At 41.5% G+C, this 23489-nt stretch overlaps 1 protein-coding gene across 8 annotated transcripts in view; it reads right to left on the bottom strand.

Moving 5' to 3' along the window:
* Positions 1 to 1417: 1417 nt before the first annotated feature.
* Positions 1418 to 23489, bottom strand: part of tead1b (TEA domain family member 1b) — a 64962-nt gene continuing 42890 nt past the window's right edge. For 2 of the 8 annotated variants that reach the window (XM_058401591.1, XM_058401592.1), the window contains 12 exons: positions 22991 to 23055; positions 21191 to 21253; positions 21021 to 21083; positions 16353 to 16364; positions 15196 to 15330; positions 14903 to 14949; positions 13020 to 13081; positions 12807 to 12931; positions 8676 to 8849; positions 6707 to 6847; positions 6379 to 6531; positions 1418 to 3748 (listed from right to left, as the gene is read on the bottom strand). In XM_058401591.1, the coding sequence (XP_058257574.1) occupies positions 3635 to 3748; positions 6379 to 6531; positions 6707 to 6847; positions 8676 to 8849; positions 12807 to 12931; positions 13020 to 13081; positions 14903 to 14949; positions 15196 to 15330; positions 16353 to 16364; positions 21021 to 21083; positions 21191 to 21253; positions 22991 to 23055 (1154 nt within the window). In that variant the 3' untranslated portion in view covers positions 1418 to 3634. The remainder of the gene's footprint in view (positions 3749 to 6378; positions 6532 to 6706; positions 6848 to 8675; positions 8850 to 12806; positions 12932 to 13019; positions 13082 to 14902; positions 14950 to 15195; positions 15331 to 16352; positions 16365 to 21020; positions 21084 to 21190; positions 21254 to 22990; positions 23056 to 23489) is intronic. The other 6 variants (XM_058401593.1, XM_058401594.1, XM_058401597.1 and 3 more) reach the window with 6 other exon arrangements.

Below are 23489 nucleotides of genomic sequence, written 5' to 3'. Positions count from 1 at the left end.
GAAAAGCCAGAATATATAATTTTATACAAAGCACCTTTTTACAAAAAAAGAAAAAGAAAAACTCTGCACACAAACCCAATAATTTTTTTCTTCTTTTCTTTAAATGATACTATTTTGAACTAGAGAATAGTTCACTTTAAAGCCAACTTCTTAAATGGTAACGAACAAAGGAGGTACCAGTACCTACACATAGACAAAAACAAAAATACAAATCAAGAAACAAAGAGCTCGACTGCTGACGTGCGGTCATCATTCCTCTGGAAAGCGACTGCTCAGTGTCCGTTACTATCAAAAAATCGAATGTCCTTCTAACATTCAGCGTACGATCATTGGCGTTCAGCTCCCGGGTGAAGGAAAAGGTGGGGCAGCTGCGATCGTCTTCTGGGTGGTATCAGAAGGGCAGAGGTGTCAGCAGCGCAGCAGGTAACAGCATCACGGCCACACGGGGCGGCTTCCGAATATACTGATGTCATCACAAAGTAAAAACCCAAAACGAAAACTCGTGTACACGTAGAACGGTAATACATGAACAAATCTCCATACGCAACTCGCACAATGTGAACGAGAACAGAGAGACAAACGGGGAAATTAAAAATGGAAACCATTTGTCGTTTTTCTGCCGCCTTACGCAATACTAAAAAGTCCACAGTTTACATTAAGCGGTACAACACAGAGATCAGTAAAACGATTCAAACCGTAGGACAGCAGTTTAGAAACGAGTGACGTGGATAGATAGTGTTAAAGGATAAACGTTAAACTGTGCTGAAGGTTTTAACCAATAAAGTAGTAAAATCCACTTATTTCGAATAGCGTTTATATATTCTCCGAAAGAAAATGTCAGTTAGAGTTCTGAGTAAAAAATAAAACGGACAACAACGAGAAAATAAAAAGAAACAGAACCAGTTTAGAGAAAATATCACAAAGGGCTTCCAATTTACAGTAACAAGCAGGATCAGGATAATTTTTTCTTTTACAAAAAATCTGGACTGAACACAAACGGAGACGTCTCAAAATATTTTACAACAGAACAAATAATTAATAATCTCTGATTAAAACTCGATACGTTATAGTTTTTTTTTTTTTTTTTTTTTTTTAACTATTTAACCACCGTCCCTTGTCCGTCTACTATAAACTTTTTAGCAAGGCATTGTGGTGAATATTTGACTTTACATCCACGTATTTGGTTCTGATCATAGTTATGCAAAATACGATTTGTCTTTTCTAAGCTGGAAAAACGTGAACCAAAGGCACTTGTATGCTACAGTGCAGGAAACGAGGAGGAGATTCATCGTGCCTCCAGGGATTTTTTTTTTTTTTTTTTGGTCTTTTCTGATAAGAAAGGCATGGCTAGTTTGGTAGTGTTTTGATAGTTTTCTAGGATGTAGTGGTACACATTCATAGACGGTAGAGTTTGAGCTGACGTGCACACTAGCCACGCTAGTCTTTTCTCGTTAGACCACAAAACGATGAGTTTAGTGTTTTCTCAGCTCACGCAAACGCAGGCATCCGTTAAGGCACTGTGCTTTGTTACGCTTTGGCAGCTCTGTGACTGTACACTTCCATGGAACGACATGGGACGAGGACGTGAAAAGTCTTCCAGCTTAGGAAAGAGCTCACAGTTTTAGTGGCATCGTTTTTTTCTTCTTTTATTTTTTAAAGGAAAGAAAAACAAAACAAATCTCTCACAGCCATGGTTAAGGCTCGCAGTTTTAGGAGGCCACAGAGGCTTGGTGTCGGGGGTTAAAGGCAGCAGAGGACTCATCAAAACGGGACAGGTACGCGATTAAAGGACGAGCTTTGAAAGGATCTTCCCTGATGTCTGTAGATAATATGATTGTGTCTCGTCAAATAGACTGAAAAGGTAGGTTCGCTTGATAAGGCATGTCCCAAAAGAATCCAAGTGCTCGGGACATTTTGACAATCAGCTCGCCTCTGGTGTTCTGTGTAGTGCTTTCTTGCTTTTAGGGTGCTTTCACACATGCAGCGTTTAGTCCGTTTGAATCGAACCCGGCTGTGTTTTCGCCCTCGGCGTGGTTCTTTAAGCAGGTGAGAACACAGTAATCAGGTGTGGGGGGAGAAAAAATTAATAAGCTTAACAGGACGAGAGAATCTGTGTGCAGTGATCCGAGTGTAGTGACTCGACTCGGAATCGAAAAAACGGATGTGAATCTGTTTACTGTTCATTGCACTAGGCAGATCAAATCTGTCTGTGTGACTGTTCACACTAGTGACCCTCATCTGTCCACCGAAACATCACGTAGATTTCTTACAGCCAACTCTCTACTCTCTATGTTTCAGCATGTTCCTTCCAGTTTTGCTTGAATCGATTCACCGCGTACGTCGTAAAGATCTAATTTTCTACCTGTCCACTGAACACAGTCGCGGCTGTCACTCTCGCTGTCCTGCATTGTTGTTCTGCTGACATACTGACAACGATCTGTACATGAGCACTTCGAGGAAGTCGAATTAATACCGCGCTGAGGTTTCACTCACACCACATGGTCACTCATTGGATACGCATCCAATCTAGAACTGTGTATGACTGTGGCTCAGGTCTGATTTGAAAAGATCCTATTTTTGTGTCCATACAGTGCTGAGGGGGAAAAAAAAGAGACCGGTGTCACGGTAAGATAATAAACTCAGACGTGAGTCAAATTTTTCATTTCTACTCATTTCCACTTAATTCTGGCAAATGAATGAGAAACGTGAGTCACGAATCGAACACGTTTTCAGCCCTTTCGTTTTTGAATGATGACAAACTGCAGAAACACACCAGAAGTGTCCGATTTGGATTCGACAAACGGATGAATAGGTGTGAAAGCACCCTTAGTGACTGGTTTGACCACTAAGACGTTAACGGGATAGTTTCAGATTTTTTGCAGTGTAGTAGATAGAGTACTGCTTACGTTTTATTTTTTATTGCCGGGTGAGACACGTGAGATTTTTATTTTTATTTTTTCCAAGGGCTGCACTTTTAAATTCCCTGAATGCTACAGATGCCGAAATGCAGTAACTGTATTCTTATTATTTCGATGGCCTTTACAGTTATTCCTCTCTAAATCAATCGAATGTTCCAGAATGAAAGATTTCTTTTTTTTTTAATCTTTGGAAAGCCTAAAGGAATGCGGGTATATACATTTATACACAGACACGTACACATTCATAGACGGTATTGTTTTGATATGAACCTAAAAGGCTAAATCTGCTGTTAAGGTGTACATTATAATAGGATTAAAACCTAAAACATTGTCTTTCTCTAATTCAAGCCGACCTCGAAGTCTAGCGATACTGCCACTTTATATATATATATATATATATATATATATATATACACACACACAACCTACGGAGAAAAAGTGGATTAGGCTTCCTTTAAAATGATTCTTTCCTGTATCAAAACATAATACAACTGTACCGTGATTCACAGCTGCAGTCAAAACATCAACACATATACATTAATAAAGACTGAAAAAAATAATAATAATAACAATAAGCGTCACCCGGATCAGAGCTCGAATCGCTGCAGGTGAGAGTTGAACTAGAGGCACTGCCACTTTTTTTTGTTTATTTTTTTTCTTTTCTTTTAAATTGAGGTTCAGAGTCTATAGGACAGATCTGCTAGCTGGCACGAGCTTCATTCTTTCACCAGTCTGTAGATGTGATGCTGAGCACCATGCTCGCTGTTCGACACCTCGAACACACACGCCATGCACAGCAGGGTCTCCTGTGTGTCTCTGTTTGTGACCACCTGTGGGGAGAGAGTGAGAGAATCAGAGGCGCTGACACTTAAATGAAGCTGTTCTTCGACTGGAATCAACAGAGTCGAAAAGAATTGAGGAGAAGGTGAAGAGTCGTGGGATGTTATCGGAGAACTCATTTTTCCACTCACACACACACACACACACACACACACACACGCTCTTACTCACTGGAAATCCACAAATCCCAAATTTTTTAAATATGCTTTTTGTTGCCAAATTCTAGGTGGAAAAAAGGTTATAAGGCGGTATTCTCACAATCTAATCATTATCAGTACCAGATTAATAGATCCATTTTCTGTCTATTTAACTCTAACACTTTAGACTCACAAAAGCCGTGGATGAGAAAAGCAAAAATAGAGTTTATTGCAAAAAGTCGGCAATAAACCCGAGATCGATTCATCAAGACATCCCATAATGATCTGAATTATTTCCCAAAAATCCCCTCAATGTGTACCATTTCATGATGCTCCTCCCATATTTTTCTTCTCAAAATTTGTCACATATACATTACAGTGAAATTCTTTCTTCGCATATCCTAGCCTTGGAGGTTGTGGTCAGAGCGCAGGGTCAGCCATGATACAGCGCCCCTGTAGCAGAGAGGGTTAAGGGCCTTGCTCAATGGCCCAACAGTGGCAACTTGGTGGTGCTGGGGCTTGGAACCCCCGATCTTCTACTTTCCACAATACTACACTGAAAAATCGTTACAGATTGCTGCCTTTCCTTACGTTCATTCTGTCTGTGTTCTGTGTAGTGCTTTCTTGCTCCTTTCACACATGCAGTCCATCTGAATCGAAACCGGTGTGTTTGCGTCCTCGGTGCGTTTGGTTAAGGCAGGTGAGGACACAAAGATCAGGTGTGGGGGAAAAATACCCGGGATGTGAGAATCTGAGTGCACTGGTCTCAGTCCACTTCCAGGTGAACTCTAATAGGCACTATTCAGATTTTTTGCTCAGATCAAATCAGTCTGTCTTGACATGCGTGCCTCACATCTGTCCATCAAAACTTGTGTGTAGATTTCTTATGGCCAGCTGTTTCACTACACTGCTCGGTTTCTGTTCTTTTCAAGTTTTGCTTGAATCGTTTACGAAGTAAAGATCTAATTTCTCATCCATCCACTAGCACACTGTTGTTGTTCTTTCAGCTGCTCCCTGTTCGGGGTCACCACAGTGGATCATTTGGTCCACGTGTTTTGATTTGGCACAGGTTTTCACACCAGATACCTTTCCTGACGCAACCTTCCTGTTTTATCTGGGCTTGGGACCAGCACTGAGAGTTAACTCTTCAGTGGTTGGATTAACTCCCTGCCCGGGAATCGAACCCGGGCATCGAACCCGGGCCACGGTAATAAGAGAGCTGCTGGACCACCTGGAGGCCTTCACAAGCACACTAATAAATGTAATACAAAATAGTACACCAACGCCTTTATGGTGCATAAACAACACGCTTATCCATACTCAGGTACTAAGGGTGGAACAATACATGGTGATGTGATGGAAAAAAAATTAAAAAATAAAATACGATGTTCCCCCTGGGAATGTATGTTTCACACGGTGGGAATCGGCATCCTATTAATTATGTATCTAATGCATTTGCACTGTTTGAACAGCAGAGGTCCAAATCTGCACAACCTATAGAGTTTAAGTGTGCTGAAGAAAAATCCCCTTTCCATTATAAATGCATTCATAATGATCCTGCAGTATAAAATGAATCCTATGTTTGTAGCAGAGTCGCTTTATACAGACAGAAATGCACATTGTTGAGTGCTGCTTATGATTAAGGAGTCTTTCCGATGTTAGTTTTATATATATTTTAATGATTAAATTGATTTGATACTTGTAGATTTGAACAGAAGCTTTTGCACCCACTCTACCATCCTGAATTAATGATGCATTCGAGGCAAGACTTGTGTGATTTCCTGATAAATTGGTACAGGCAACTGTAAACACCCCTCAGCTTAAAATTTCAGCTTGTCAGCGGTTCCTTCACTCTTTACAGAGTGATGTCTACAGTAAAATAGAGAACCCCTTTCCTACAGATTAGATAGATAATATAAGATACTGATTTTAACTTTTATAAGTTAAACTAAGACACTGGACAGTTAAATCTCTAACTCTGACCATGCTAATCACTGTTTTGAGAAGGTCATCAACATTAGTACTGACGTTGCACATTAGTTTTAGTATTAGAACACTGTACTACAATTTCAGTCCAAGTAGAAGTATGTAGAAGTAGCTTTTTATGAGCTTTATGTGCTCTAACTGAGAAACACTGAACAGGAAAAGATGTACGACATTATTACAACTTGCAAATGACCACATAAAAGCCTCAGGATAAGTCCTTCAGCCTCAGAGATTAGAGCAGTTTTACAGACAAGTAAGAGGGCGAGGATGAGAATGTGAGGACTGTGGAGGAAATGATGCAGAAGAGCACACCAAAGACCTAGGAAGCGCAGCTGCATGGAAGAGAAATGGCCTTTTAATCCCTGCAAGCTTGCTGCTAAGTGAAAAGAATGGCAGGAATGCTGACCCGTCTCCATCCAGGAGAGCGAGGCCTTCACCCATCACCCTCTCTTACAGGCTGGAGGTCAGAGATGAAAATAAACGACCCAGTGACTCACCAATAGGATTGTGAAGTTCTCCAGCACACTGTTCATCATGTACTTCTCAGGCAGGTGCTTGAGCTTGTGGATGAAGTTAATCATGTATTCGCACATGGGGGAGCGACTTATCCGGTACACGAATCGGCCGTTCTCGAAGCGAGCATATTCCGTCTGGATAAAACGTAAGATGATTAGAATTATTATTGCAAACAATAATAACTATTATTTCTAATCATTATATTAATTCTATTCAATTTTTTTATTTTATTTTATAGTCTTGTCTGATCTCTCAATAACTCTCATCCTGATAAGCACTAAGACATGCACATTGTTTATAAAACCCTACCTCCACTTTCTCCACCACCTGCTTGCCGAATGAGCAGACTTTAGTGGAGCAGGTGATGGTCATGTTCTCCGGGCTCTCATACTGGCTGGTGACGCCATAAAAGGCCCCGGTTTCCTCCTGCATGTTACAGTTCAGGTCGGCCTGAGAAGAACCGGAAGTGTCAGAACTGGCATCAGTGACTTAGTAGAGCTGTACATCAATTCAAACACAGGCGCATACAGTATACTAAACGACGTATAGCGCCTCTGCCATCTAGTGGTCATGATGTGTAGTGCAGGCTTATTGTAAAGACTGACGCATTTAAAAACTCCCCAGTTGTTCAAATACATTAAGGGGTGAATTAAGGAAATATCACGGTGAAATCTGTATCCCTTACATCTCTACTTTGTCTTATAAAACACTATTCATGTTCAGCGCTGCACTGAGCTAACAATCCGGCCCTTTACACGCTGCCAGTTAAATAGCGCCTTATCAGTGTGGCCTTTCAAAAGCAGATATATTAAATGGAACGTTACTTAAAAGCTATTTTATTCTTGTAAGCTGAAAAAAAAAAGCTCTCAATGCCCTGTTCTCTTTCATTAAGACCTGATGGTCGTTATAGAAATTAATAAGAGGGACAAAGAATAAAAAAACGCAAATATTCCTCTCCGGCATGTTCTTCCTTCATTAAGGCAGCCCCATTAGATTTTCACATAATATCCCCGAGAGGCATTATTGTGCAGATCCGGGGTTTCGTTTGAAATTCAGATCCGCTCGTCACTTCAAACGGAATTTGAGCAGGCTCGCGCTCGCCGACAACGCAGCCCACTTTAACGATTGCCACTAGTTAGCATTTGGTTTGGGGTAAAACATGCGCTACGTTTAAACAGCTATTAGAGCTGCAAGCCGAGCCCCTCCTTATTGTTTTGAAATATTACACTGAATTAGCGAAGGCTTTGATCTGGCACTTTTCCTGCTTACGCCACGCCAAATATAGCTGCCAAATGGTCCGGAGCATATGCAAACTCAGACTGAAGTGGGCTGTTGCATTCAAGAAGGACTGGGCATGAGTTCAAAAATTCAGCGAGGCCATGGTGTGTGAATGTACAAAGCAGTGAATAATACACACTCGCTAGCTCGGCTTAATGCGTCAGTTTCATAGGCTGTGTATATACTGTATATGTTCATCAAAATAACGTCCATCCGACTGACCGCGTTTTTACGGTGAAGGGCGTGGTCTCTTATAAGATAGCCCCGCCCCAATAAGGGTAGAACATACGAAGATCAGCCGAAAACTTCTTTTAACGGTTTTAATGGGTTTTACGAATACCCTAACATTCTGCACATTCCTTGCAACAAAACAAAAGCCTAGATACGTTAAGACTAAATGTCAAAAACCAGTGAATGAACATAATATCAATAAATAATGGTGCAATGTTCTTTTGGCTGCTCCCTGTTTGGGGTCACCATTGCGGATCATTTGGCCGCATATCTGATTTTGGTTCAGGTTTTACGCCGGATGCCTTTCCTGATGCAATCCTCCCTTGTAAAATGCAAAAAAAAAAATTCATAAACCATGGTCTTCAGTCACCAGATCTCACCCCAGTTGCACAATTATGGGAGATTTTTGAGCGATGTATGAGACAGTGTCTCTACCGCAAGCATTAAAACCCCAAGCGATGGAATATTTTTCAGAATAATAATGTTCATCACTCCTGTACAGTTCAACAGACTTGCAGAGTCAATGCTAAACTGAACTGAAGTAATTCTGGCAGCTTGTAGTGACCCAAAAACCTTAAGACACATTATGCTGGTTTTTCCTTTAATCCACTGTCTGTAGATTTTCTCAGAACTGATTTATACTGTCTGTATTACAGGTTATTATTGATTTTTACTTAACAGTTAATTAATTATAAAGTCCTAAAAAATTAAAAGCCTATCCTGCATAAATATTAGACAGAAAACGCTGTCTGACCTCCAATCCACTTACCCAGAACTTTATGAGGAAGAAGGAATTCTGAGGGCCTTTGCCAAAAAGCTCCTTCAGCCCTCCTTTCTTCTCAGGGAATTTGTCATAAATCTGACGAATGTCCACCGACTCCAGCAGAGCATCGCTGTAGGAGTGATTTGTCTGACCGATGTGTACAAAAAGGTGCTTGTTGTACTGCAAAGAGAACAAGAGGGAGACTTAGAAACTGGAAAACAGGATGCTTTTTAAATGATAAAGATGCATAAAAGACATCCACGTTCTCTTAAGGCATCAAATGACATGTTTATGCTCCTAAATCCTTTGTACGAACTTGTAAAAGCTAAAGGTCTGACAAATAAGCGCTGTTATCGATAGTGAAACAAAACCGTCTGGAGAATGCAGACAAACTGAGATGGATCGCCGCCGTGACAGAAATCATAAAAAATGCCGTGCTCCTGCTCAGGGTCACAGAAATGTGTTTGGCCTTTCTCTCCGGCCTTGTTCCTCGCTTGGCTCCTGGCTGAAATACACAACCCACGCCCTGATCAGAGGAAGATGGCGTTGTGCGTCTGTTGCATGAGCGTTCAGATGTTTCAGCAAATTAGCAGCAATCGATAATAAAAATGTGTGGAACGGTCATATCATGTATAACCAGAAGCTTGCAGCAGAAGGATTTTTCTACACACACTTTGAGAAACTCTTTTTTTTTTAAATCAGAAGAAATCTGGCTTTAAAGGCAGATTTGATTTATTCTTCCTTACAGCCAGAAGCAGAAAGGGAAGAGGCAAGTCATGGGAGAACTTCACATCTGGGTGTGATGACCATCTCCAGGACTGTGTGTGATATATCATGTCACTATAAATACATTTTCTGACTGTGACAAAAACTAAATACATCATACAGCCAAATGTTTGTGCACAAAAAGTTGGAAGCACACAATCGTGTAGGATTTCTTTAGTACAGTTTTCCTTTACTGGAACTAATCCAGTGTTCGTTGTGTAAGTGGTCATTTGCGAGTCCAACAATTGTCGAAGATTGTCTTATGTGCTGTCAGATTTTGTGTTTATTTTTTTTAAGATTTTGCTTTGTGTTCTTTCATTTTTTTGGTCTGATCAGTTTTCTGATTCTGTTGTGTTTTGTGTCATTTTTTGTGTCTGATAATTTTGTGCTGGCATATTCTCTGGTGTTGTCAGAGTATCTTGGTTCGTCTGATCGTTTTTCGTCATAAGATATTTCTTTTGCTGTCAGATTCTCTCGTGTTGTCCGAGTATCTTGTGTCCTCAGATCGTTTTGTTTTGTCAGATCCTCTAGTGTTGTCTGAGCATCCTGTGTCGTCTGATCATTGTTGCGTCATCTGATGTTTTTTGAGTTGTCAGATTCTGTTGTGTTGTCAGATTCTTGTGTCGCCAGAGTGTCTCCTGTCGTCTGATCATTTTTGTGTGATCTGATATTTCTTGTGTTGTCTGAGTATCTTGTGTCGTCTGATGTTTGTGTTGTCTGAGTATCTTGTGTCGTCTGATGTTTGTGTTGTCTGAGTATCTTGTGTCGTCTGATGTTTGTGTTGTCTGAGTATCTTGTGTCGTCTGATGTTTGTGTTGTCTGAGTATCTTGTGTCGTCTGATGTTTGTGTTGTCTGAGTATCTTGTGTCGTCTGATGTTTGTGTTGTCTGAGTATCTTTTATTGTCTGATGTTTGTGTTGTCTGAGTATCTTGTGTCGTCTGATGTTTGTGTTGTCTGAGTATCTTTTATTGTCTGATGTTTGTGTTGTCTGAGTATCTTTTATTGTCTGATGTTTGTGTTGTCTGAGTATCTTTTATTGTCTGATGTTTGTGTTGTCTGTGTATCTTTTATTGTCTGATGTTTGTGTTGTCTGAGTATCTTTTATTGTCTGATGTTTGTGTTGTCTGAGTATCTTTTATTGTCTGATGTTTGTGTTGTTGGAGTATCTTTTATTGTCTGATGTTTGTGTTGTCTGAGTATCTTGTGTCGTCTGATGTTTGTGTTGTCTGAGTATCTTTTATTGTCTGATGTTTGTGTTGTCTGAGTATCTTTTATTGTCTGATGTTTGTGTTGTCTGAGTATCTTTTATTGTTTGATGTTTGTGTTGTCGGAGTATCTTTTATTGTCTGATGTTTGTGTTGTCTGAGTATCTTTTATTGTCTGATGTTTGTGTTGTCTGAGTATCTTTTATTGTCTGATGTTTGTGTTGTCTGTGTATCTTTTATTGTCTGATGTTTGTGTTGTCTGAGTATCTTGTGTCGTCTGATGTTTGTGTTGTCTGAGTATCTTGTGTCGTCTGATGTTTGTGTTGTCTGAGTATCTTTTATCGTCTGATGTTTGTGTTGTCTGAGTATCTTGTGTCGTCTGATGTTTGTGTTGTCTGAGTATCCTGTGTCGTCTGATGTTTGTGTTGTCTGAGTATCTTTTATTGTCTGATGTTTGTGTTGTCTGAGTATCTTTTATTGTCTGATGTTTGTGTTGTCTGAGTATCTTGTGTCGTCTGATGTTTGTGTTGTCTGAGTATCTTTTATTGTCTGATGTTTGTGTTGTCTGAGTATCTTTTATTGTCTGATGTTTGTGTTGTCTGAGTATCTTGTGTCGTCTGATGTTTGTGTTGTCTGAGTATCTTTTATTGTCTGATGTTTGTGTTGTTGGAGTATCTTTTATTGTCTGATGTTTGTGTTGTTGGAGTATCTTTTATTGTCTGATGTTTGTGTTGTCTGAGTATCTTTTATTGTCTGATGTTTGTGTTGTCGGGAGTATCTTTTATTGTCTGATGTTTGTGTTGTCTGAGTATCTTTTATTGTCTGATGTTTGTGTTGTCGGGAGTATCTTTTATTGTCTGATGTTTGTGTTGTCTGAGTATCTTTTATTGTCTGATGTTTGTGTTGTCTGAGTATCTTTTATTGTCTGATGTTTGTGTTGTCTGAGTATCTTTTATTGTCTGATGTTTGTGTTGTCTGAGTATCTTTTATTGTCTGATGTTTGTGTTGTCTGAGTATCTTGTGTCGTCTGATGTTTGTGTTGTCTGAGTATCTTGTGTCGTCTGATTGTGTTGTCTGAGTATCTTTTATTGTCTGATGTTTGTGTTGTCTGAGTATCTTTTATTGTCTGATGTTTGTGTTGTCGGGAGTATCTTTTATTGTCTGATGTTTGTGTTGTCTGAGTATCTTTTATTGTCTGATGTTTGTGTTGTCGGGAGTATCTTTTATTGTCTGATGTTTGTGTTGTCTGAGTATCTTTTATTGTCTGATGTTTGTGTTGTCGGGAGTATCTTTTATTGTCTGATGTTTGTGTTGTCTGAGTATCTTTTATTGTCTGATGTTTGTGTTGTCTGAGTATCTTTTATTGTCTGATGTTTGTGTTGTCTGAGTATCTTTTATTGTCTGATGTTTGTGTTGTCGGGAGTATCTTTTATTGTCTGATGTTTGTGTTGTCTGAGTATCTTTTATTGTCTGATGTTTGTGTTGTCGGGAGTATCTTTTATTGTCTGATGTTTGTGTTGTCTGAGTATCTTTTATTGTCTGATGTTTGTGTTGTCTGAGTATCTTTTATTGTCTGATGTTTGTGTTGTCGGGAGTATCTTTTATTGTCTGATGTTTGTGTTGTCGGGAGTATCTTGTATCGTCTGATATTTCTTCTATTGTGTTGTCAGAGAATCTTGTGTCCTCAGATCATTTTTTGTCATCATATTTTCTCGTGTCATCTGATGTTTGTGTTGTCAGATTCTGTTGTGTTGTCAGAGTGTCTGAGTATCTTGTGTCATCTGATGTTTTTGGTGTTGTCAGATCCTGTTTGTCTGAGTATCTTTTGTCATTTGATATTTTATGTTGTCAGATACTGTTGTGTTGATGGAGTATCTTGTATTGTCTGATATTTCTTCTATTGTGTTGTCAGAGAATCTTGCGTCCTCTGATCATTTTGCGTTATCGTATTCCCTCGTCTCATCTCATGTTTGTGTTGACAGATTTTGTTTTGTGGTCAAATTGTCTATGGTGGGTTTTTTTTTTGTCCTGCAATGTGTTGCAACTATTTTATATTGTTTTATATATTTCTTAGCCACGGTATAAAACTCTATTGTGAGCGTTTCAGACGTTGAATCATCCTCAGATGCGCTTCGGAAGAACTCGTCCTTGAGTCTTATTACTCACCGAGTCTGGCTCCCGTTGCTGCTCCAGAAAAGCCGAGAATTCAACCAGCCTGAGCTTGCTGGTGCCGATGGAGCGGCCTTGCCACGCTGGTACTGTGGGTGCTGGTGCTGCTGTGGACTCGTAACCTGCAAACACACACACAGAAGTTAGCATTGAGATACAGTGCTCACTTTTAAGTACCTGGATTAATATGAAATACAAAATAAGACATACTTGAAATCGCTGTTGTGACGGTGGGCTGGATGGGGTAGGCCTGCTGCGCAAACGGCTTGATGCTAAAACAGAACGGTGAGAGGAACCATCAAGACACAGAACTCTAAAGGTTTTGCTCTGCCTATTATCTTACCTGAATCACAGAACAGAAATAACTCACATACTAATAGGCAAACTATAAACAGATGATTAAATGCATGGGGTGAAGCATCTCCATTTTTAACCTGGACCGGAGTCAGGTTTTCTTCTTTTACTTTGCCTGAGATTTGCGAATTCACGGGTCCGTCATCACAAAGCGAAGGTAACCTCTCTCACCAGGCACGATACGAGACGTGACCTGATGCAGGCTTCACCAGACGATACTGACACGAATAAATACCATTATTTTGTACTAGAAATTGAAATACTCCTGAAATATGAATCCACTGTGTTAGAAAAGTACAGGATTTATAATATAAGGTGTAAAGTTCCACTAGAGTTGAATTTTTTTTTTCAGTGTTATGAATGTATTTCATTGTAACGTTAATATGAAGAGATGGATGTTCGGTGAGCGTAAATATTTTATCTGAATTACAAATTCTTGTCATCATTGCTGTGCTCCTGCTGTCTGATATCCACTTGAAATGCAGCAGCATGTCACACTTAGCAGTTTAATTGTAAAGATGAGAAAAACAACCACAATCTTATTTTGCATATTATTATTTTGTTGAAATTAATTTGTGGTTATGTCACTGACAGCACAGCACACAACCTACATCTCCAGTGTTTTAGATGCGAGTGTGACGTATATCAAGTGCAGCACAGAAACTGCACACACACACACACACATACCCATACATGCACGCACACCTAGACACACAGACACCACAACACACACACCAAGACACCCATACACACAAACACCTCAAACACACACATACCTAGACACACCAACACACACCGACACCCCTGATATACACACTCACCTAGACACACCGACACACACATACACACCAACACCCCAACACACACCCAGACACACCAACACCCCAACACACACACACCAAGACACACACATACACACTGACACCCCAACACACATACACCTAGACACCCCAACACACATACACCTAGACACCCCAACACATACACACCAACACCCCAAAACACTCACACACTGACACCCTAACATACATACACCTAGACACGCCAACACACACACTCACACACTGTCACCCCAACACAGACACACCAACACACATACACACCCAGACACACCAACACACACACAGACACAAACTGAAACCATGACACACACACACACAATGAATGGACCAATGGAGCAAATGAAGCGAGGCTACAGGCTGGAGTGATCCTATAAGCCTAGTGTTTGACATGTACCGTAACTCTTTCTTCTAATTAGCTTAACTTTTTCGGGTTACTAGAGTAAGCATGCTTAAAGGCTGTTAACTTCCCACTCCCTCTATCTCCGGTGCTGCCACCTAGTGAGCAAGTAGAGGCAGAGCTCATAATGAATATTAGCGATACAGTGCTCATGATACACAATGTGAGGAAATTTTGTCTTGTAACTTTCACGTCCTGAGTCCTTTCCCCTTCAGTCAACCGGTTTTTCTTTTAAGACAAGAGAACTTTATAACGTTTTGTCTGGCTGCTGTTTCAGCTGCGAGTCCATGAAAGCAGAGTTTCCACACGTCTCTTTTGTATCAGCATAGGAGTCAAAAATCAGAAATACAATGCCTGAAGTATACATTTTGGCACCTGTATATATTATGCCATATATGGGGATGTTCAAATAGGCCATGAAATAATCACGCAAAAGCAGGGGGAAAAAACAAGAAACAATAAAAAGTAAGAAAAAAGAACAGAAATGTAGTTATACTCACTCTTGTGAGGATCCTGGCTGTCCCGTGGATATCATGCCCTGCCAAAACTAGAGAATTAGATACATAAATAGACAACAAAGCAAAGCCTATCCGCACTCACACACACTTTCTGCATGACTGTGATACTCGGAGGATCTGAGTGTTAGCCCACTTCCTGTAAACCCAGGTGTAGTATGTGCCATGCTGGCTGTTATCTGGAGTATGGCAGTGGTGTCTTTATCAGATGTGGATGTGTACAGTAGTTGTGTGTGTGTGTATGTGTGTGTGTGTATAATGGGATTGGGCTTCCTTACCCCAGCCGCTCCGGGGAAGGCGGGTCGAGGGATGCCTGGCAAGCCCAGCTTGTTGTGGATGGCCGTGGCGGAGACGATCTGTGCTGAGGACATGGATGCCATGCTCTGAAGGGCTTTGTCCTTCACGGTCTGATCCTGTATAAAAAGCGTTTAAGATTCAAAGAGAATGGCAAAAAAAAGTCCAGCAGCAAAAAGGAAAGATGTGCACGGCATTATTGTACGATGCAAAGACCAAGCCAGACAAGCAAAAGGAGCTATAAAGTGCATTGGTCCATGAACATGAAAGCATTCGCTTGGGAAAGGAATGTGCACCAGAATCAGACCTGGCGAGTGATTAAAATAAGTGTTTGTACAACGGCTGTACACTGAGAAGAATGTCTTTCATATACTTAAACTCGCATTCATTAACCCAATATGAAAAGTACTATATCCACCTGTACTTATATTGAGCTGTGCGTTAGCATCATCACCAGAAATGTCCGTCTGACGAATAAAACATCTTTAACGGGTAGAAAGTAAGCAATAATAACCTCCTTTTCTCCACCGTCTTACATTTTCCCTCGACATTGAGCCATCAAGGCTGTCGAACAGAGTCAACAACACGAAGCTAATGGTGAATGCAGGCATGGAGGACGCTGTGGTTAAGAGTCTTTCTCCTTTATATACTGACTCATTAACTCGAGCTTTAATCTTCCTGATGAGGTTAAAGGCTAACCCTGCACATAGACATTCAGGTTTGTTTTCGATTCAAGGCATGCTTACAATTTTGCGCACATCAACGCGCCAAAGGTTAATTAACAAGCTCCAAGAGCCAGGCGCAGACCTGCGAGTGCACAAAGGCTACAAAAGACATCCTTCTTTACGCCAATGTGGTCTTATTAAAGTTAAAAAAAAAAACATTGCTCTGTGCAACGTTGAAAAAGCCCGAAAAGGTAGCAGATAATAACTCTGAAGAAGAAGACAGAGCTGAAGGCTAGCAGAACAGTGCAGCGGTGATTGAATAGAGGCGGTGGGCATGAGCTAGAGGTGAACATGCTGGCAGAGCTGTGTGTTGTTTGTGTGGTGTGTGTGTGTGTGTGTGTAGGTGTGGCCCAGGCAAGAAGCAGGCACGCGAAAAGCAGAACACGAGACAAGCACACTCAGGACAAAGTACTTACCATGCTCGTGACCTAAACAGAAACAGACAAGGCTTCACTGTAATCGTACGCTTCATACACTGCTCACATCAGCACACAGCATGGACATGCGCCTGCTTAATCATCATTTTACCGAACTATAAATCACCGAAGGGTCTAAAAAAGTCTGAGTCGTCTACTAAGGACTGTTCTTTTTAAGGAATCGGAAAGGACAAAAGTTTGGACCGCTTGCTGAAAACAGCAACATGGACTCATCTGTCTACAGTCTTTAAAATTCAGACTAGAAAACTCTGAACAGCCAGAGAGTTTAGAGTTCAATGGCCAAATTTTGACAGGTAACTCAAAGTAGCACTCTTTACAAGCCGAAACAGCTGAAGACCATATCGGGTTCGACTACTGTTAGAAAAGATCAGAAATCAGAGGCTGATTGGACAAGGCACGTGGACTTTTGTTCCTTATCGGTTAAACCTGTTCAACACGCAACACAAACAAACTGTTGGTTTTAGTGATATTTATTGTCACGTGTAGCAAAATTGACAAAGATATTATCCATGAGAGTTTTTTCCTCTGCAGCAATTCTGCTTCCTCTCATTGGAAGTGTCTCTGTGTCTACACGTAAGTATCTTATTATACGCTTGTTCGGCAAGGTCGAGAGGTCATGCGACAGCTGTTTCCCTGATTCTCATTGACCCTAAACTTGACTGTTACCCTCAAACCACATGAGAGTTTGAACTTTTTCACGCTTTATGTCAGAGACACGGTTTAATTGAAGTCATCTTTAATCAGGGCATGTTGTAAAGCAGGGCTCTCTAACACCACATCTGTCTGGGCCACATCACGCCCTGATGGAACACCAACAACCGGCTCTGGGAGAAGAATAACATGAATCTAATGTGAGTAAAAAAGAAGGACTAACAGAAACTACACTATATTGCCAAAAGTATTCGCTCACCCATCCAAATAATCAGAATCAGGTGTTCCAATCACTTCCATGGCCACAGGTGTATAAAATCAAGCACCTAGGCATGTAGACTGTTTTTACAAACATTTGTGAAAGAATGGGTCGCTCTCAGGAGCTCAGTGAATTCCAGCATGGAACTGTGATAGGATGCCACCTGTGCAACAAATCCAGTCGTGAAATTTCCTCGCTCCTAAATATTCCACAGTCAACTGTCAGCTGTATTATAAGAACGTGGAAGTGTTTGGGAACGACAGCAATTCAGCCACAAAGTGGTAGGCCACGTAAACTGACGGAGCGGGGTCAGCGGATGCTGAGGCGCATAGTGCGAAGAGGTCCCAACTTTCTGCAGAGTCAATCGCTACAGACCTCCAAACTTCATGTGGCCTTCAGATTAGCTCAAGAACAGTGCGCAGAGAGCTTCATGGAATGGGACCGAGCAGCTGCATCCAAGCCACACATCACCAAGTGCAATGCAAAGTGTCGGATGCAGTGGTGTAAAGCACGCCACCACTGGACTCTAGAGCAGTGGAGACGCGTTCTCTGGAGTGACGAACCGCGCTTCTCCATCTGGCAATCTGATGGACGAGTCTGGGTTTGGCGGTTGCCAGGAGAACGGTACTTGTCTGACTGCATTGTGCCAAGTGTAAAGTTTGGTGGAGGGGGGATTATGGTGTGGGGTTGTTTCTCAGGAGCTGGGCTTGGCTCCTTAGTTCCAGTGAAAGGAACTCTGAATGCTTCAGCATACCAAGACATTTTGGACAATTCCATGCTCCCAACTTTGTGGGAACAGTTTGGAGCTGGCCCCTTCCTCTTCCAACATGACTGTGCACCAGTGCACAAAGCAAGGTCCATAAAGACATGGATGACAGAGTCTGGTGTGGATGAACTTGACAGAGTCCTGACCTCAACCCGATAGAACACCTTTGGGATGAATTAGAGCGGAGACTGAGACCCAGGCCTTCTCGTCCAACATCAGTGTGTGACCTCACAAATGCGCTTCTGGAAGAATGGTCAAAAATTCCCATAAACACACTCCTAAACCTTGTGGACAGCCTTCCCAGAAGAGTTGAAGCTGTTATAGCTGCAAAGGGTGGACCGACGTCATATTGAACCCTATGGATTAGGAATGGGATGTCACTTAAGTTCATATGCGAGTCAAGGCAGGTGAGCGAATACTTTTGGCAATATAGTGTATGTGAATCTGTGCATTATTAGGCTGAGTAAATGTTTTTATTTTTGCTAACAGTAGTCTCACATTGGCTTCGAGCTCCATCACTCCAACTTTGTTGTAGATCACTACACTGGGAGATGTATTTTGGGAGTCAATGACTGAATCACACACAAGGCTGACATGTTTCTGAATCATTTTTAGACACAGGTCTGACTTGCGTCAAATGCGGCAGCAGACAGACGTCGACTTCCTCCAGAGTTTCAGTGGCGTGTGATGTGAAGCCGTGCGCTCTATACAAGGAGTTTCTGTGAATTCTAGAAAGTGTGACCATGGTGAATTGTAGTTTCTATTCTGAATATCTGAACAAGTTATTTATTTATGTTCGTATGGGCCAAAGGAAATGTCTCGAGTCTTGAGTTCAACTTCTGATATCTTAAAAAAAAAAAAAAACAGTAAAAATTAAAAATTATTATTATTTTTTTTTTATTTACACAAGTAAATAAATAAATAAATATATATATTTTTTTTAAAATAGGAAGAATCTCAGGAATCTTATTAAAACATTTTTTGGGGTAAAAAATATTTTCGTTATATATTTAGTCAAATCGTAACACAATACAATCAGCATTTGTTAAAAGTCATTTCCTAATGAGTAAGACCTGTTAATGAATCAGAACAGTCCTCTTCAGATTACTCATAAGCAGTTATTAAAGGAAATGCATGTTTTTCCCCCCCTAAGTGATGAATGATGTAATTGTGTTTAACAGCTTTTCATAACCGATGAAATAAGAACCGTTCTTAGTAGCCGACTCTTGGCAGACGCCAGACTTTTTGAACCCTGCTGTAACTGAATCTGTATCAATACCGAAGGTTTAAACTCGAACATCATATAACATTCGGGATCGGACTGCAAGTCATGAGCTGAGCCATCTTAAAGGAAGATTTGCAGCTGATGATATGGGGGCTTTAGATCATTGTGGCCACCTTTCATTACAAACTATCCCTCGAGAGCAGCGCCGTAATGACTGTCATTTCACTCAACATGTCTCGGATAAAGGGACGCCGGGACGGTTTACTCTAATGCACCGGGAGCCGGCTCGAATTCTTCCCTGCTTCTAATTTGCTTTAGATGAGAGGAGACAGAAAGCCGTACAAAAGGCGGACTGCTTCTAGTCAGCAGCCGCCGGTGGCCCTGAAAGATCAGCCATTCAGGGTGGAAAAACACACACACACAGAGAGAGAGAGAGAGAGAGAGAGAGAGAGAGAGAGAGAGAGAGAGAGAGAGAGAGAGAGGCACTCATGCACACACTCATACAGGGACACAAATGAAGGGTCATTAATCCTTCTGAGTATACTGGGAACTGTGGAAAAGTGTGCCGGGCAAAAGAGTTTGTCATCTCTTTACAGGGAGAGGGGAGAGAGAAAAGAAAAGAAAGAAGAAAGTCAGAATGAAGGCTGATGAACATCAAGGTCACCAACGTTCAAAGGTGACCCCTTAAATAACAAATCAATTTATTATTAGATGATACATCACACAAAAAGCTTTAAAAAATCAGAGGTGGCCTTTAGAAAAAAAAAGAAAAAAAAGAGGGGGGGGTAAAGTATGTAGGGTGTGTGTGATGGTGGGGTGGGGTGGGGGGTTGGTTGAGTAGTTTCATTAATGCAGCATGAGGTAAGCATTTGACAGCCAGAAAAAAAGAGGACAAAGAGCGAGAGAGCGCCCGAGAGAACCTCACGTTAAGCAAGCGAATGGCTATAATGGTCCATCTTTAGGCCCGGTCACTCCACTGAGAGTTGGGTAAGGAAAAAAAAAAAAAAAGGATGACTTCATTACAGCACAGGCAAGAAGGCAAGTCTGCATCGAAATCCCAGCCTCGGGTTGCAAAGGTCGCGCCCACGAGCATGAGGTTAAGCTTAACTGCTGACCGTCTGACTCCTGACCTCAGCAGCTCACGGCCAGCGCAAGCGTTCTGCCAGCAGGTCTCTCCAAACGGCTTGATCGCAACGCACTCCGGAACGTTACACACTCACACACATGCAAGCTCATGCAATTTATACGCTAGCTAAGAGTCTAAGAGTCATCGGCTTTGATTTCTTTAATTCAGCTTAAGCTATAAATAACTTCCTTGCCCCAAATATAGATGAAAGAATAATCTAGTGTGCTGGATTTCTCCACCCCCTCCACCCACACTGCCTGCTCTCTATTCAGGTCAGCTTTATAAGCTAATAATAAAGAACTATACTCGCACTACAAAGAGGTCCCAGGGGTTAGGTAGCTTCAAAGCAGATGCACTTAGTGGTCAATCAAGGCAGAGCGGCATAAACAGTCATTAAAAAAAAAGAGAGACACTAACCACCAAATGGCCGCAGTGTGACAGACAAAGTGTGTGTGTGAGGGAAAGAGGTAAAGAGAAAGGTGGAGGAAGTGAATTATACATGCTAAAGCACACACACTTTGACATGCAAAAAAGGTTATAGGTTACAGAAAAACCGGGGCAACGTGGAAAACAGGAAGACGGCGCGGCAACCACAGGGCCGAAAGCAGAGAAGCGCATACCTTTAGCTTGGAATGAAACTCGCGAGATTTCCGCCGGGCAAGAACCTGAATGTGACTAGACACCTGTGGGGTCAGGGAGTGGGGGGAGGGAAGACAAAGGAAAAACACAGCCTGTAACCATAGTGATGAAACCCCCCCACCCCCGCGACGGGGGGCGGAGTCAGACCTACCTTGATGGCGGCTTGGATTTCGCGAACTTTCTTTCTTGCTAAGACCTGTATGTGACTAGACACCTCCATTTTTTGAAAGAAAAAACAAAAGAATACAGAAAAGTAATTACACTTTTTTTTTTTCCACCATAAGAACACTCAAGGAAGGATTTAGCAGCAGGGCTTACTTAGGAAAGAGGAGAAGCGCGGCCCAAGCTCGAAGCCACCAGCCGCACCGGCTTGGCTCGCCCTCGGCTTTTAAGTGAGCTGATTAAAGAGGATGCAGGCTCCTTAAGCACATTAAGAAACAGCAGATGTGCTCAGCTGCACGCTGAATGAGAATGGGCATGTCTAGTAGCCTTTAGGGACTGAGCGCTTTACCTAGCGGCCTGTGTAGCTTGCAATTCTGCTAAGCGCTGTGTCACTGTGATTGGGGAGGTTTGAGTTCCAGACAAAAAACAAAAAAGGAGGGGGACGGCGACGAATTTTAGTGTGCTAATAACGGCTGCCAGTCAACACTCCAACGCCACAAAGTCACTTGCACGTATCTGAGTGGTGCAAGTGCTCCTTTGACCTTTCCAATTTAATTACAACAATCACTTCAGCTAAGATGGAGCTTATGCAAATCAAATTAGGATGTAATTGTGGCCATGTTAGCACATCTTTGTAATGCTGTTACCTCGCTCTTCGCTTGGAGTACCCATGAAAATGCCATTTTAAACCATTAAACATTAAACCTATGTAGGAAAATTAATTACCTAATAATTTCAAGTATAGGAAGTGACCTGAACATTTGTCAATAAAAAAGGTGAGGATCGCTGAATTAATAAAATATTTGAAGACGTTGAAAAGGCTACCTGGATAGTTAGTTAGCTGCGTGTAAAATAACTGACATCAGGTGTCATGGTAGGATTTCCAGGAGCCTTGGAGGTGCATTATTTATATCTATTATGCTATTTATTTAAAAAGATTCACCAGTAAAAGAAAGTTTTTGTGTTATAAACTAGCCTAATACTCGGTTATGGTTCGATTTGGGTGGGATGATAAAACAGTGCGTTTTTGGGGAGTCCTAGACTCAGATCCAGCAATAAAGAAGCTACACAATGGGGGGAAAAAAGTTTACACAGTAGCTTGAGTGTAGTTTACTTTTTTGTAAAGTAGTAGTTTTATAGTGGTGCAGCTACCTGCTTTATCTAATTCACGAAAAGTTACTATCACAATGTACACACAGCACAACACTGTAATGGTTGTGTCTCTTTACTTCTTGTCCCCTGCACTTGGGAATCAAGTGCACTATGTAGGTGCGACTGAACACAGGCTTTAACAGGTAATGAGTCTCTATCATGACTAAATAAGTGTGTGGGGTGACGTTTCTTTCCACTGTGAGAGAAATTTATTTATTGCTATTTCGTCTTTGAGTGTCTGTGTGTGTATGTGTGTGTTGGCCAGAGCCCCAGTTCAGCATCGTGCCGTCATGCAGCTGAATAAAAAATGCCTGCTGAAGGAGTCTCTGCATAGTGCTCCACTTCCAAGGTCACATCAGTCCATTTACTCCCAGCGAGGGCATGCAGCAAAGCTCCATGCTAGCGTGTGTGTGTGTGTGTGTGTGTGTGTGAGTGGAAAATGTTTATTTTATATCTAAACACCATGCGAGTCTATTTGGAAGGATTTATATATAACGGTATGTGTGTGCAGTAAGTGTGCGTTGGCTGGATACTAGAATCTGTTCCATAATCTTTTATGCAGAAGCTCAGGCAGCAGGCAGGCACACTCAACAGAAATGGCCTTCCTCCTTCATGTGCATGTGATGCTGCTTCTTACCTGCTTCCTCGTCCTCGTCTTCCCGGTCCGTAGTTTGATGTATCTGGCAATCAGCTCGTTCCGACCTAAAAGTGAAACAAAGCGAGAAGATGACACGTTTGATTCGTGATCAGATTCCTGTCTCTGTTTAGGTATATCCTTCATAATGACCAGTGCGCTGGGCTGTTTTCTGTCCCCCCAACCAAACAAACATGTGTCATTGAAATGCAAACGCACGCCACACATGGTATTAGCATGAAAAAAGCCGTGTGACTCTATAGCCTTTCAAATTAATCTAATTTAAGGCCAATTTCTTCAAAGCCTCACGTCGTGAAAGGAAACAGATCCCGACATTCATACTGTTACAGCCCATAATGGCAAAGGAAATATGTCCATTTAACGCAGTGCTGTTCTCGCTAAATTATAATTAAAGCATGGCTTTGTAGTGATTTCCAATTAATGGCAGCTCCAAACATTCTTCTGCCCTCGGCTCACCCCTAATTGCCCATGCGAGGCACAA

This window comes from Hemibagrus wyckioides, linkage group LG10, assembly GCF_019097595.1.
Source record: "Hemibagrus wyckioides isolate EC202008001 linkage group LG10, SWU_Hwy_1.0, whole genome shotgun sequence".
NCBI lineage: Eukaryota > Metazoa > Chordata > Actinopteri > Siluriformes > Bagridae > Hemibagrus > Hemibagrus wyckioides.
Note: the sequence above shows the minus strand (reverse complement) of the source record. Positions and strands in the feature narration are given on the sequence as shown.